At 40.6% G+C, this 15,836-nt stretch overlaps 2 protein-coding genes across 2 annotated transcripts in view; one reads left to right on the top strand and one right to left on the bottom strand.

The window, feature by feature from the left end:
- Positions 1-12,980, bottom strand: part of CCT6B (chaperonin containing TCP1 subunit 6B) — a 32,115-nt gene extending 19,135 nt beyond the window's left edge. Inside the window, 5 exon segments of the mRNA XM_040455221.1 lie at positions 1,586-1,689; positions 4,030-4,203; positions 9,854-9,988; positions 10,791-10,854; positions 12,740-12,980. Coding sequence (XP_040311155.1) covers positions 1,586-1,689; positions 4,030-4,203; positions 9,854-9,988; positions 10,791-10,854; positions 12,740-12,876 — 614 coding nt within the window. The 5' untranslated portion in view covers positions 12,877-12,980.
- A 46-nt stretch (positions 12,981-13,026) lies between these two features.
- On the top strand, positions 13,027-14,474 carry ZNF830 (zinc finger protein 830). The gene has a single exon (XM_040455211.1). The coding sequence runs from the start codon at positions 13,055-13,057 to the stop codon at positions 14,177-14,179; it is 1,125 nt and encodes a 374-aa protein (XP_040311145.1). The 5' UTR covers positions 13,027-13,054; the 3' UTR covers positions 14,180-14,474.
- Positions 14,475-15,836: the final 1,362 nt, after the last annotated feature.

Genomic DNA, 15,836 nt, shown 5'->3' with positions numbered 1-15,836 from the left:
ACTTTCTCTCTCTCAAAAATAAACATTTAAAAAAAATTTTTTTAATAATAAAAGGCAGGCTTGGAAAGATCTGCAGGGAATAAGACACCATAAAAAGTACAATGGCCAATCTAAGAAAAACCAAATAAAACTTCAAGAAATAAGTAAATAAAGAGATCCACAAACACACACATATATTAAAATAAAGTATTTTCAAATGAAATATGATATTTGGATTGGCTTCAAAATAATCCAGGTTTGGGATGAGGAAGAGAAAGAGGAGTTTATAAGGGGAAATAAAAGGAAAAATAAAATGGGCCACAGATTGAAAATTTATAAACATGAGTGACAGGTATGTGAGAGTTCACTATTCTATTCTTTCTGCTTTTATATATGTTTAGAATTTTCCATAAAAGAAAGTTTAAAATTCATTAAGTCCAAAATCAACAACATGCTACATATTCTGAGTACATACTTACCCAGACCATGTCAATTGTCTGACCTCTCTTTCCTCTCCAACTTCAAATCCTACTCTTTTTTCCTCTTACTTACTGTGCTCCAGGCACACTGGGACACCCCAGCACACTGGTGCCTTTGGGCCTTTTCAACCGTCATTCCCTTGACTTAGAACTCTTCATCCAAATATACACATGGCTAACTCCCTTATTTCTTCAGACACCTCCTTAGCTCTTGAGTTTAGTTTCCAATCACAAGGATCTTCCCTGAGCACTCCAAAATCACACACATGCTCTCAGTCACTCTAGTTTCTTCCCAGCATTTATTATCACTTATGTATTTATTATCTCCCACAACTAAAAACATAATCTTCTTAGAGAAAGAAATTCTGTTTTGTATTACTCTTCATTCCTAGCACCCAAAACAATGACTGCCTCAGGGTAAGTATTCACTTAATATATGTTGAATTAACAGACTGATGTTGAGGGGCGCCTGAGTGGCTCAGTCAGTCGAGTGTCCAACGTCGGCTCAAGTCATGATCTCATGGTTCATGAGTTCAAGCCCCACATTGGGCTCACTGTTGTCAGTGCAGAGCCCACTTCGGATCCTCTGTTCCCCTCCCTCTCCGCTCCTCCCCCGCCTGTGCTCTCTCTCAAAAATAAACATTTTTTAAAAAATAGACTGACATTGAATTAAAGTAACTAATGATATTAATGAAAAAAAAAAAGTATCTGAACTACACCAAATATTCTAGAATCCATGTATTGTCAAAGTTTATGTAATTTAGGGGCACCTGGCTGGCTCAGTCGCAGGAGCATACAACTTTGATCTTGGGGTTATAAGTTCAAGCCCCATGTTGGTGTAGAGATTACTTAAAAATAAAACCTTAAGGGGCGCCTGGGTGGCACAGTCGGTTAAGTGTCCGACTTCAGCCAGGTCACAATCTCGCGGTCCGGGAGTTCGAGCCCCACGTCAGGCTCTGGGCTGATGGCTCGGAGCCTGGAGCCTGTTTCTGATTCTGTGTCTCCCTCTCTCTCTGCCCCTCCCCCGTTCATGCTCTGTCTCTCTCTGTCCCAAAAATAAATAAAAAAAAAACGTCGAAAAAAAATTTAAAAATAAAACCTTAAAAAAAAAAGTGTATGTAATTTACTTTGTATCTGTTTCTGATTTATGCTTCATCTCCATGATTTCTATCATGAAGAGATCAATAGGATAACCCGGTCTTCTAATAGCCAAAACAGAATCCACCACAGCCTGAAAGAGAAGTGAATGAGAACAGTAAATTACTGGTCTATTAAAAGAAATCACTGGCCCAAGTAATCATCAGACTAAACAGATAAAGGGCTTCAGGCCCCAAAATATAGGGCAAGGCCACAAAGGCCACTCTGTCATGGACATTAGTAATAATCAATGCCAGTGGGTACTTTAGACCCTGAAGGAACTTCAGAGATCATCAGGCCCAAAGCCTTCATTTTACAGTTAAGTAAAGTAAACTCTGAAACTTTTAAGAATTTACAGACTTAACAAGAGGTCTAAAAGCAGAGCAAGGCCTAGAATCCCGTTTTCTTTAACTGCCAAGCCACTGCTCTACTACCAACACTACTCAAACTTTTCCACCAAAAGACATATTTAATGGAAAAGAAGGAAATGTAATCTGAGGTAAAAGCTAAAATTTTCTGGTTACACTAACACGAAGTGTCTTAAATTTTGTGTTTTATCATGAAAAGCTAGGGGCGCCTGGGTGACGCAGTCGGTTAAGCGTCCAACTTCAGCCAGGTCAGATCTCGCGGTCCGTGAGTTCGAGCCCCGCGTCAGGCTCTGGGCTGATGGCTCAGAGCCTGGAGCCTGTTTCCGATTCTGTGTCTCCCTCTCTCTCTGCCCCTCCCCCGTTCATGCTCTGTCTCTCTCTGTCGCAAAAATAAATGTTGAAAAAAAAAATTAAAAAAAAAAAAAAAGAAAAGCTTCTACGTCATGCCATGATATACATTTGTTTTAATGTGAAAGTAATGCTTTTCCCCAAAATTGCAGCGTGAAATTGATACTCCAGAAAGACATGTGCTATTTATTCTGCCACATAGCCCCAGGGATATATAGCATGGTACAATAGTATATCCTATTGCTTAGCTCAGAAAGCTTGGGTGGTTCAGTCGGTTAAATGTCCGGCTTCAGCTCAGGTCATGATCACACGGTTCGTGGGTTCCAGCCCTGCATCGGGCTCTGTGCTGACAGCTCAGAGCCTGAAGCCTGCTTTGGATTCTGTATGTCCCTCTCTCTCTCTGCCCCTCCCCCATTTGTGCTCTGTCTCTCAAAACTAAATAAATGCTAAAAAAAAATTTTTTTTAAAGAAAGTAATATGAAATTACATAAATTAACTATTACAATATAACCACCCTAAAATATAAATAAAGCAAAAAACTATACCTTAGTTTACCTGAGATAACATGATACTTGGTTTTGGAACCTAACAGGGAATAATGACAAAGACCACAGGATAATGAGAGTATCAGTGTTTCTACAACTCCAAAAGAGAATGGGCGCACTAACCAGATAACATGAAGATTCTGGATCATTTGATATAAGTACTCCAACAGGAGAAAATACTGTAGTCTTTATTTGAACTCTGCTGAGCAAGAAATTGTCTGATCTTAATCTGATTTGCAAAGTAGGTTTTCCTATTGGTAAGGGGAATTGACCAGAAACAAATCAGGTGTTCTAGTCCATTTGTCATTTATATTTCTCAGAGTAAATTAGCAAGACAGCATTCTGATTTATATATCAATGCTTTGTGATTTTGGTTATGAATTCATCATTCCTGATAAACCAATATATTCAAGTTGCAGAAAATACAACGCTGAGGAACAATGATGATATCAAACTATAGCCACCTGATAAAAGCCTTCCCAAAATACCCAATCTACTCCTTAAATTACACACATTTTACCTTTAGAAGTAAACAAAACAAATACGCATTTCCCAGATGTGAAGATTATCTGTCAGATCAATCACGCTTCATTAAAGTGGTAACCTTAACAACCTATGTGTCACCTCACATAATAAATATTGACCTCTAGGTTTTAAGAGACCAGCACCTCACCCCAATGACATCCACAAGGGTTGATCCACAGGCAGCCAAGCTCCCTTCATGTTAACTTAAAAGAAAGTTTAATATAAGAGGCTCTTAAATACTGAGAACAAACTGAGGGTTGATGGGGGATGGGGGAGAGGGGAAAGTGGGTGATGGGCATTGAGGAGGGCACCTGTTGGGATGAGCACTGGGTGTTGTATGGAAACCAATTTGACAATAAATTATATTTAATATAAAAATAAAAAGAAGGTTTAAGAAGGCAGCCAGGCCCCTTTCATTAACTTTCATGTTAACTTAAAAGAAGGTTTAATATGACACTTTTGAAAAATTACACATACTGTTCTGACCAATCAAGTATAGACTATAACTAAGTGAATAAATGTTTGCCTTCTGTATTTTATTTCATGTTCAAAAGAACCACATACGATAGTTGATTCTTATAGGAAAAATAAAAATATCATCATGCATTAGTCTATATTTGTTCTGAATGCAAAAGTTTAATCACAAACCTCTGTTAACACATCAGCCAATTCAGCAGGAACTTTAGTTTGTAGAGATGTTCTAGCCACAACTAAGAGGACTTCTCTTTTCATCTCTTTGTTAATTTTAACCTTTTCCAGAACTTCAAGTGCTTTTATCTTCACAGCTTCAAATCCTTCAGCTATTATTCTAGGGTGCAGGCCCTGTCACATCAACATAAAACTAAAAATCATAAAGTCATCCAAAGTAAAAGTAACCATCTTCTCCTGTTAATAGGTACGTTCAAAGAAAGTAATATTACCCACATCAATGGCACTCAAGACAAATGCATGTACATAACTTATGAAAGTAATTTTTCAGTGCTTCATATTTAAAACAACCTCAAACTTACAGAAAAAAATTTATGTCCAGGACAAAACACTACAAAACTCCTTTTTATTTCCAAAAATTATGACACACTGTCATGTGGTACCCTTCCGAATGGGCACAAAAGAAAAGACTCCTTTAATGCAGAGGAAAAGAACCAACGCTGATTTGGAGGAAAGTACAGACAAACACCACCTTCACCAAATGTTAACATCACAGCAATGGGACAAATAGACATCATGTGCCTCCTGATACAATGCATTAAGAACACTACCACACGTCTATGGTATTTCATGCCAGAAGTTTATTACCTGAGTCTAATTGTGATAGTCAAATCCAAATTGAGGACTTTGTACAAAATAATTGGCTGTACTCTAAAAGTAGCAATGTCATAAAACACAAAAGACAGCTCAGGATAATTCCAGTTTAAAAGAGACTAAAGGAGGGCACGTGGGTGGCTCAGTCAGTTAAGCATCTGACTTTTTTTTAGATATATTTATTTTGGGAGAGCACAAGAGGGGAGGGACGGAGAGGGGGGACAGAGGATCCAAAGTGGACTCTGCACTGATAGGCTGACAGCAGCATGCCTGGTGTGAGGCTTGAACTCACAAACCACAAGATCATGACCTGAACTGAAGTCAGACGCTCAACCAGCTAAGCCACCAGGAGCCCCTAAATAAATGAAGCCTGGAGCCTGCTTCAGATTCTGTGTCTCCCTCTCTCTTGGCCCCTCCCCGGCATCCGTGCTCGCTCTCTCTCTCTCTCAAAAACAGATAAACATTAAAAAAAATTTTTGAGAAAATGTTAAAAATTAAAAAATAAAGAAGACTATAAGGATAGGACAACTGAATGTAATGCATGAACATAGATTTTCTTCTGCTATAAAGGACACTGTTGGGACAAATGATAAAATAGGAATAAAATCTATAGATTATACTACTGTATCAATGTATCAATGTTAATATTAATTTCCTGGTTTTGATCACTATACTGTGATCATAAGAGAATATCGTGGTTTTAAGAAATATACACCGAGGGGCGCCTGGGTGGCTCAGTCAGTTAAGTGTCCAACTCTTGATTTCGGCTTAGGTCATGATCTCACAGTTTGTGAGATCCAGACCCACATTAGGCTCTGCACAGACAGCACTGGAGCCTGCTTGGATTCTCTCTCTCCCTCTCTGTCTCTCAAAATAAATAAAATTTTTAAAAAAAATTTTTTAAGAAACATACACTGAAATATTTAGGTGATCATGTCTGCAACTTACACCATTCAAAAAAAATATGTACATACATACATATATGCATGCACCATATATACGTTTATATCTGAGAAAGAGAGAAATGTTATTCTTTGGAATATTCCTGAAACATTTCTATAGGCTTGATATTATAACAAAATAATTTTTTTTTATTTAAAAAAAATTTTTTTAACTTTTTTTATTTATTTTTGAGACAGAGAGAGACAGAGCATGAACAGGGGAGGGTCACAGAGAGAGGGAGACACAGAATCTGAAACAGGCTCCAGGCTCTGAGCGGTCAGCACAGAGCCCGACGCGGGGCTCGAACCCACAGACCGTGAGATCATGACCTAAGCCGAAGTCGGACGCTTAACCTACCGAGCCACCTAGGCACCCCAACAAAATAATTTTTTTAATTGTCTTTTCAGGAAAAATATATAAACTTATTGAAAGCTGGAACTGGGTCTAATTTATTCCCTTCCTCCATTCCTCTACATCAGTCCTACAATAATTTTTTAAAGTTAACATTTCTTAAGGATTTGTGCCAGGTTCTAATCTAAAAGGCTTATTTCATTCAATCCTCTCAACACTACGAAGTGGGTATTATTTCTGTTTCACAGATGAGGAAATTGAGGTTTATAATAATGTAACTTGCTTTAGATCACCAGGATATTAAGTGGTAGAGCCAGGATTTAAACCTACAAAGCCTGACTCCAGACCCTGGATGTTATTAAACATTTTCAAAACACTTCCTCAGTCTCGGATCTCACAATTTCTCACCCGGACTATGATCCTCTAGTCTTGACTCCCTTAAAGCTGTCCCTCGAATATTTAAAATGCCAATCTGACCAGATCAGTCATTAATATGTTAACACGAACATTCTTCGTGGTTAGTATACCACATGCCCTCTGTAATCCAGCTTCCACCTACTTCTCCTGCCTTTCATTGCCGTCTCACAGCACTTTAAAGTCTGGCCAACACCAAAATGCTTGCAGCTTTACACACATACCATGCTGCTTCTCTTCTCTGTTAATTTTGCCTCTGTTAATTTTGTTCCTTCTGCCTGGAATGTCTTTCTCCTTGCTCCTCACTCTTTCCACTGGTTCACTGCCTCTCATTCTAAAGATTTAACCCAGGTCTTACTTCCTCCAAAGAGTGCTTCCTAATTCGGGCAAGTTTAGGCTATCACTCCTTCCTCAGTGTTTCTATCACATCTGGTACTTAGGTTTATCACTATACTGCCACAGTTTCACAATTATGTCAACGCCCGTCAGCATCTCCCCCTTCCCAAACTTTTTTTTCCCTAACCAAACCCTAATCTTGTTTAGGTATCTCTTTCTCAGGTCTTCAGAGGAAGCTACCCTCTCTAGCTAACTCAAGGGGTGGATCCTGATTGGATTAAGTCAATTCCCCTAAAACCTGTTATTGATTTGGGATGGACACCGATCAAAGTTGGCCCAATTATATTATAAAGGAAGGAGTTAAACTCCATAATTGGGCAAATAGTTTTATCCTCCCTCTCCTGCTGAGTGTTATTAAAGGAAGCAAGTAGTCCTACTTTTCTCTGACAGTCTTATAATCAGGACAGAAATAAGCTTTATCATGAAACAGCACTATAAATGGAAGAACTAAGACACAGAAAGGACCAGGGTACTTGATGACTAATAGACATTTTCAATCAACCAAACTTGGATGTTCTGTAATGGGAGATAACTTACTGTTTAAGTGACTTTCAGTTAAGTTTCTACTGCTTACAGCCAAAGCCATCCTAAATGAGGTACGTTGCAGGTACTGAATTGTTAGACAATTCCCAATACTAAATGAAATGCAAAGAAGTACTAATCTTAGCACTTGGACCAGGTAATGCTTTGCTGAAATGGTTCTTGAAAGAAAGGAAAAAATCCAAATACTTAATTAGATTAGACAGATAAATAATGCCAAGAAAAGGATACAGATTGAACAAAGGCAGTGACATAGAAATGTGTGTAGTGATTTCAGAGGCTAGTGAGTAGACTGGAGGAGTCTGGCTAGAGTAGATGGTTTATAAGGAAAATAAAATAGAAAGGTAGGTAAATTCACAGTGTGAAAACCTTCAATTATTTTTCCCCAGTTATTTTTTAAAAGGTGCATAATTTGGTTTAGACTTCATCAGTGATGTTTTCTTTTTTAGGTCATTATTCATGGGTATATGGCTAATTTTTTACCTTCTTATATACCTTAAATATTTCATTTTTTAAAAAGGGATATCATTCCAATGAAAGAAATTATTTTGGCAAAAAAAAAAAAGAGTTCATTATTACTTCCATTTACAATTGTACTAAAACCGGGGTGCCTGGGTGGCTTAGTCGGTTGAGCGTCTGGCTTCAGGTCAAGTCATGATCTCATGGCTCGTGAGTTCAAGCCCCACGTCAGGCTCCGTGCTGACAGCTCAGAGCCTGGAGACTGCTTCAGATTCTGTGTCTCCCTCTTTCTCTCTGCCCCAACCCACTCTCATTCTGTCTCTGTCTCTCTCAAAAATAAATAAACATTAAAAAAAGAAAATTTACAATTGTACTAAAGTATCTTGATAAAAATTGGCACAAAAACACTCAGATCAATGGAACAGAATGGAGAACCCAGAAATGGACCCACAAACGTATGACCCACTAATCTTTGACAAATAGAAAATAATATCCAGTGGAATAAAGACAGTCTCTTCAGCAAGTGATGCTGGGAAAACTGGACAGTGACATGCAGAAGAATGAACCTGGACCACTTTCTTACACCATACACAAAAATAAACTCAAAATGGATGAAAGACCTAAATATAAGACAGAAAGCCATCAAATTCCTGGAAGAGAAAGCAGGCAAAAACCTCTTTGATCTTGGCCGCAACTTCTTACTCAACACGTCTCCAGAGGCAAGGGAAACAAAAGCAAAAATGAACTATTGGTACCTCATCAAGATAAAAAAAAACCTTCTGCACAGGGTAGGAAACAATCAGCAAAACTAAAAGGCAACAGACAGAATGGGAGAAGATATCTGCAAATGACAAATCAGATAAAGGGTTAGTATCCAAAATCTATAGAGAACTTATCAAACTCAACACTCAGAAAACAAATAATCCAGTGATGAAATGGGCAAAAGACATGAATAGACACTTCTCCAAAGAAGACATCCAGATGGCCAACCGACACATGAAAAAATGCTCAACATCACTCATCATCAGGGAAATAGGAATCGAAACCACAATGAGACATCACCTCACACCAGTCAGAATGGCTAACATTAACCACTCAGGCAACAACAGATGTTGGCGAGGATGCGGAGAGAAGACGATCTCTTGGGCACTGCTGGTGGAAATGCAAACTTGGGCAACCACTCTGGAAAACAGTATGGAGGTTCCTCAAAAAATTAAAAATAGAACTACCCTACAACCCAGCAACTGCACTATTAGGTATTTATCCAAGGGATACAGGCATGCTGTTTTGAAGGGGCACATGCACCGCAATGTGTATAGCGGCACTATCAACAATAGCCAAAGTAGGGAAAGAGTCCAACTGTCCATCGATGGATGAATGGATAAAGAAGATGTGGTATATATATACAATGGAGTATTACTCGGCAAAAAGAATGAAATCTTGCCATTTGCAACTACGTGGATGGAACTAGAGGGTATTATGCTAAGTGAAATTAGTCAGAGAAAGACAAATATCATATGACTTCACTTATATGAGGACTTTAAGACACAGAACAGATGAACACAAGAGAAGGGAAACAAAAATAATATAAAAACAGGGAGGGGGACAAAACATAAGAGACTTCAATACGGAGAACAAACAGAGGGTTGCTAGAGGGGGTGTGGGGGGGGGGGATGGGCTAAATGGGTAAGAGGTATTAAGGAATCTACTCCTGAAATCACTGTTGCACTATATGCTAACTAATTTGGGTGTAAATTTAAAAAATAAAATTAAATTTTAAAAATAAACATCAAAAAATTTTTTTTTAAGTATCTTGATAAAAATTAACTTTTGCCCTCTAAAATTAAACCATTGTACGAATGAAAACAACAATTTCCACCTGGGTGGCTCAGTCGGCTAAGCATCCAACTTCAGCTCAGGTCGTGATCTCACAGTTCGTGGGTTCGAGTCTGGCGACAAAGCCTCTGTCTATCCCCCCTTTTCTGCCCCTCCCCCCTGATTCAAAAATAAACAAACATTTAAAACAGTGAAGTACTACATGAATGTGAATTCTGTAATATGCTAATACCTCAGATATGTAAAGATCAGCTTGTTTTAGTAACTCTCCAATAATTAGAACGTTGGAAGTAGTACCATCTCCTGTAATGTCATCCTGGGCTGTTGCTACTTTTGCTATCAAGGAAGCTGTTGGGTGTTGAATTTGCTGGAAAAAGCAAGCAACAGATTAAAAGAACGAGATTGAAAAAAAAAAAAAAACAGTCCAATGCAAACAAGATAACCTAAGGGCCACTAGTAAAATTAAGAAATGAAATAAGCCTCACTCTACACGTTCACAAATTCTGTAGTATCAATACTTAATAAATGTCAATACCCAAAATTTTTAAATTGAGAACTAATGAGGTTTGAACATCTTAGAAGAGTCTTTGCTTTAGAATGCAATGACATTTCCAAAATAACATTAAATCCTTCAATCTCTAAGATGAATATATTTACTAAAATTGCAAAGGATTTTTTATATTTTCATGATTACAAAGAACATAACACAGTGCCTTTAAAAGATGGAACTAATTTGGAAGTATCTCTAAGCTATTACTTGGTCTGTATGAAGATTTGAAAACAACCAAAAATATATTTTATTAAGGTTTAACCCAGCAAGTATAACTCATGACTGCAGTATGAGCAAGCTGACAGCCTTGGTTTAAGGATATACAATTTGTGGGGCACCTGGGTGGCTTGATCGGTTGGGCGTCTGACTTCGGCTAAGGTCATGATCTCACATCTCATGGGTTCGAGCCCTGCGTTGGGCTCTGGGCTGACAGCTGGGAGCCTGGAGTCTGCTTCAGATTCTATGTCTCCCTCTCTCTCTGCCCCTCCCCAACTCGTGCTCTGTCTCTCTCTCTCTCTCAAAAATAAACATTAAAAAAAATTTTTTTTTTTAAGGATATACAATTTGTACTATGTTCTAGGCTTATTAAGGTTTCTTAGAGTCAGTAGCATCAGCTCACCATCTCATGGAGCAGTACGTTGCCATCTTTGGTGAGTTTGATGTCACCTGCACCAGAAATAAGCCTGTTCAGAAAACAGTGATGTTATTAAACCTCAGATGGCAAGGGTCAAGCAAGATATTCTCAGTTCTTCCCAGTCTACGATCCTTGATATCAGGAACTGGGCTTCAAAACATCTATGTGCCATAGGGAGATTCCATGGTAACCACCACCATGTACAGCCTACAGAATCACTTCTCCCCATGTGGACTGCTATAGCAACTTCATTCCAAATGGAGCATTTACAAGTTTAAGGGTAATAGAAATTGATGAGTTATGAATGGCAGTTTGGTCCAAGAAGAGTATTTGTAAGTCTACAAACCACAAATTTGTAAATTTGCTGTAGGTTGTGTGTGTGGTGTGTGTGTGTGTGTGTGTGTGTGTGTGTGTGTGTGTGTGTGTGAAATGTTACCATTCATTCACTCAACTTACTTTCTTCCCTCATCCCTCACATTTATTAGATCATCAAGTTCTGTCAATTGTACAACCTAAGTATTTCTTGAATCTACTCCCTCCTCTCCGTGTTCAACTGTCAACATCTCTAGCCTGGACTACTTAAGCAGCATCCTAATATCTCTGAATTTGAATCTACCCTCCACACTACATTTATCTTTCTAAAAGGCAATGTGACTCAGTCAGTTCTCTGATCAAAAATCCTTCAATGAGGGGCGCCTGGGTGGCGCAGTCGGTTAAGCGTCCGACTTGAGCCAGGTCACGATCTCGCGGTCCGGGAGTTCGAGCCCCGCGTCGGGCTCTGGGCTGATGGCTCAGAGCCTGGAGCCTGTTTCCGATTCTGTGTCTCCCTCTCTCTCTGCCCCTCCGCCGTTCATGCTCTGTCTCTCTCTGTCCCAAAAATAAATTAAAAAACGTTGAAAAATCTTTCAATGATTCTTACAAACATGGGGAAAAAATCTTTCAATGAATTTTATGTTCTCCATCACCTTCAAGGTAAAATCCAGACTATTTGGCAATGACCTAGTTCACCCTTCCCAAACTGGTTTATGTCCATTTTTCCTGGCATCTACCAAATGAGATCTGGTGGGAAAATACTATGGTTCCTTTAATACATCATGCTTGTTTTCACTTCTGTTGGATTTACATCACTGGACTTCTCATTCCTTAACTTACCAGGAGGCCTTTACTCCCTTCTCCAACTGGTGAACTCTAACTTAATTTTCAAGACTCTGATCAAAAATCTGTTTTCGGGAGGTTTTTCCTTCTCCCTACCACCATCAGTAATTAGTCCCTTTCCTCAGTATTATTATATTTGCGATATATATGATCAATAACATATATGATACCTTCACCATCTGTGTTCCCAACATCCAATTAGTACACATTCTCTTTTACCGTTAATATTAATTTTGCTCATTCCTCTTAGAATGCATCTTTCCCCCTTACAAATTCTTTGCTCTTTTTTCCTCACTCTTCCAAAGAAACTTGTAATACTATGTAAATGCATGCTGATGGCGCGAAGCGTTCAAGTTAAGTTGCCTAAGGACGCACGCTGGAAGGGGAACTTGGATTTGCAACTGCAAGGCCTGTGTGCCCTTAACGCTACAACACACTGCCAAACACAAACCAACCTAAGGGCATATAGTCTCAAAGAGCAGGGGAGTTAAACCGCTTATGTTTCTAAAGAGACACCAGATGAAACGACTTTCCAACTGCACAAGAGCGTTAACGTGGGCGGGGGGTAGGGGGTGGGGAGTGGGTGTCACAGCTTCATTGGGGGCCCTTTTCTCGGGCTCCTCCCGCCCCAGGCCAGGGATGACCTCAGGGCAAGAATGAGAACGAGGACAACCAGGCCCACAGGTGCGTCCCGTCGCTCCAGGCCCTTCATGGAACGTCGGCCTTAAGAGCGCGCAGCGACACCCAACAAGCCGCCGGCTCCCTAACCGCCGCCTCACATTTTCATGGTGCCCTTGGGCCCCAAGTTGGTACGTAGCACATCTTGCAGCCCTCGGGCGGCGCATATGTTGACGGCCCAGGCCGACCGGGCCCGCGCCACCTCTGCCTTGGAGTTCACCGCCGTGATCGCAGCCATAGCACCGTTGAGCTTGCGACCCGGCCGGCAAAGACAGCCTTAGCGCGGATCCTGAGGAAAATCCCGGCGCCACCGCCCGCGCTCGCGCACCCTCAGCCAATCCTCGCCAGCACAGGAAGTGACGTTACCAGGCCTCGCCCGCACGGAAGCCAGAATCACCTTGGGTCAGGGCGCCAAGATGGCGTCCTCCGCCTCCGCTCGCACTCCGGCGGGGAAGCGAGTGGTCAATCAGGACGAACTGCGGCGCTTGATGAAGGAGAAGCAGCGTCTGAGCACCAACCGGAAACGGATAGAATCTCCATTTGCGAAGTACAACCGTTTGGGGCAGCTGAGCTGTGCCCTGTGCAACACCCCGGTGAAGAGCGAGCTCCTGTGGCAGACTCACGTCCTGGGAAAGCAGCACCGGGAGAAAGTGGCCGAGCTGAAAGGCGCGAAGGAAGCCACCCAGGGTCCGTCCGCCAGCTCAGTGCCTCAGTCAGCCAAGAGGAAGGCGTCGGAGGCGGACGGTCAAGATGCCAAAAGACCCAAGGCCTCCCCGCTGCCCCAGGTACAGCCCTCCACATCCGCTTTGTCCACCAACTTTGACAAAGCAGGGAAGGAGTCCACTAGAGCGACCCTCATTAAGGTTTCAGGACTCGGTTTACTCCCTGATTATGAAGATGAGGAAGAGGAGGAGGAGGAGGAGGAGGAGGAGGAGGGAGGAGAAGGGAAAAGGGGAGACGCCGGCAAGCAGCCGCCCGATGCACAGGGCAAGGAACACTCGCTTTCCTCCTCGAGGGAGGCAACAAGTAGTATGCTGCCAAGCGGCTTCTCGGATACAAATCCTCCCAAGGCCCCTTTAATTCCTCATTCAGGGTCCATTGAGAAAGCAGAAATACATGAAAAAGTAGTGGAAAGGAGAGAAAACACAGCGGAAGCATTACCGGAAGGCTTTTTTGATGACCCTGAAATAGACGCTAGGGTTCGAAAGGTTGATGCCCCAAAGGATCAGATGGACAAAGAGTGGGACGAATTTCAAAAGGCCATGAGACAGGTCAATACCATTTCCGAAGCCATAGTTGCTGAAGAGGATGAGGAGGGACGGTTGGACCGGCAAATTGGGGAGATCGATGAGCAGATAGAATGTTACCGTCGGGTGGAAAAGCTTCGGAATCGCCAGGATGAAATTAAAAATAAGCTTAAAGAGGTTCTGACTATAAAAGAACTGCAGAAAAAGGAAGAGGAGAATGTTGACAGCGATGATGAGGGAGAACTACAAGATTTGTTGTCTCAGGATTGGAGGGTAAAAGGGGCTTTATTATAGGGTTTCAAAGACCCAAGATTTCTACACCCTCTACAGTGGTACCAAAAGTGCTGTCTCTGGATATGATCTTGGTTACTTCATGCCTAACTGGGTTGTTAAGATACAATGAACCTGTGAAGATAGCACTTTGGAAAGTTGGTGTAAAATATTTTTGAGGTAAAGTTGTTTTTGAAATTTTTCCAGTATTACATACTATATTGCCAACTTTTTACACATTTACTCAACTGTATAATTTTGAGTTAAGTCTGTAAGCTGTAAATATTGTACATAGTTAAATATATATTTACTTAAGTAATTCTGTTTTGAAATTTATAAATTAATAGAAGTTGGGCTAGCAGAGAAGGCTTTAGGTGAAAATCAAGTGTAGTATTTGGGATGTATTTGGTTTTTTTCTTTTCTGATCCCCTAAATCAACTCAAGGGTGGAGGATGTTTTTTATTTTAAGAACACTACTCAAACACATAAATCAGGGCAAATCAGTTCTCTGAATTTTCTGTTTCAAAAATGTGCCAGGAGAACATGGTGAAAACATGCCAAACATGACCAGCCTCCTTAACCCAAAAGTTTCTCTTGTTTAAACCAATGATTCTTGGGTGTAGGTGCACAGGAAGATGACCCGCCAAGCTTTCAAAAAGGTGCATATGAGTCGCCTTGGAGCTTTTAAAAAATTCATGTGCCTGAGGCCTACTGCTAGAGACTCAATAAACCTGGAGTGGGGCCCAGGCATTTGAATTAGTTTTGAAAGTTTCCCAGGTTATTCTAATATACACCAAAGTTGGAGAACCATCTGGCCCTAAATCCAGAACACATATTTTTTCAGCCTGTTTTTTAAGTACTGCTTTTTATTTTTTCTAAAGATGTTCTTTTTCTTAAGTAATCTCTACACCCACCATGGGGCTTGAACCCACAACCCTGAGATCAAGCATTGCATGCTCCACCAACTGAGCCACCCAGGCACGCCAAGAAATACTACCTTTTATTTATATCTCATCTAGTCTTAAATGTTATTGCATCTTGTAGAAAATTAGGGTTTAGGGGCACCTGGGTGGCTTAGTCAGTTAAGCATCTGACTTTGGCTCCGATCATGATTTCGCGTTTTGTGAGTTCAAGCCCAGCATCAAGCTCTCTGCTGTCAGCACAGAGCCCACTCCAGATGCTCTGTCCTCTCTCTGCACCCCACCCCCCACTGGTTCTCGTTCTCTCTCTCTCTCTCAAAAAAAAAGAAAAGAAAATTATTGTTCACAGTTTCTATCTATTGCAGGAAGAGAAGTTGTTTTCTCAAGGAGTTAACAATTGGCTTGTGCCAGTCAGATTGTTTAAATCACTACTTTTCCCATTGCAGACAGACCTGTTCAAATAGGAAAAAGGATTTAGCAGTGTTCCAGAGGTAGAAATGCATACAGCTTACTCAAATGAAAGTCAGCAATAATAATAATAGCTAAGATATATAGTTATTACAGTATAAACCAGGCATGGTTCTAAGTGCTTTACATAAAGTCAGTCTAGTTGCTCTAAAGCCCAGGTTTTATGGAGGATAGTACCAAAAGATAAGGAATGAAAAAGCCTGGCTTGAATGAATGCTAGATGAAGGAATCTTCCTTTGGGCAACGTAGGAAGAGTGGAAGTTTTTGAGCAGAGAATTATATTTGCAAAAAAA

Source organism: Herpailurus yagouaroundi, unplaced genomic scaffold (genome assembly GCF_014898765.1).
Source record: "Herpailurus yagouaroundi ecotype Mexico unplaced genomic scaffold, PumYag 215, whole genome shotgun sequence".
Lineage (NCBI taxonomy): Eukaryota > Metazoa > Chordata > Mammalia > Carnivora > Felidae > Herpailurus > Herpailurus yagouaroundi.
This window is presented reverse-complemented; position numbering and strand designations above follow the sequence as displayed.

Bases quoted from the DNA above. Each gene is read 5' to 3' on its own strand.
- ZNF830 (XM_040455211.1), top strand. From the start codon at position 13,055: ATGGCGTCCTCCGCCTCCGCTCGCACTCCGGCGGGGAAGCGAGTGGTC.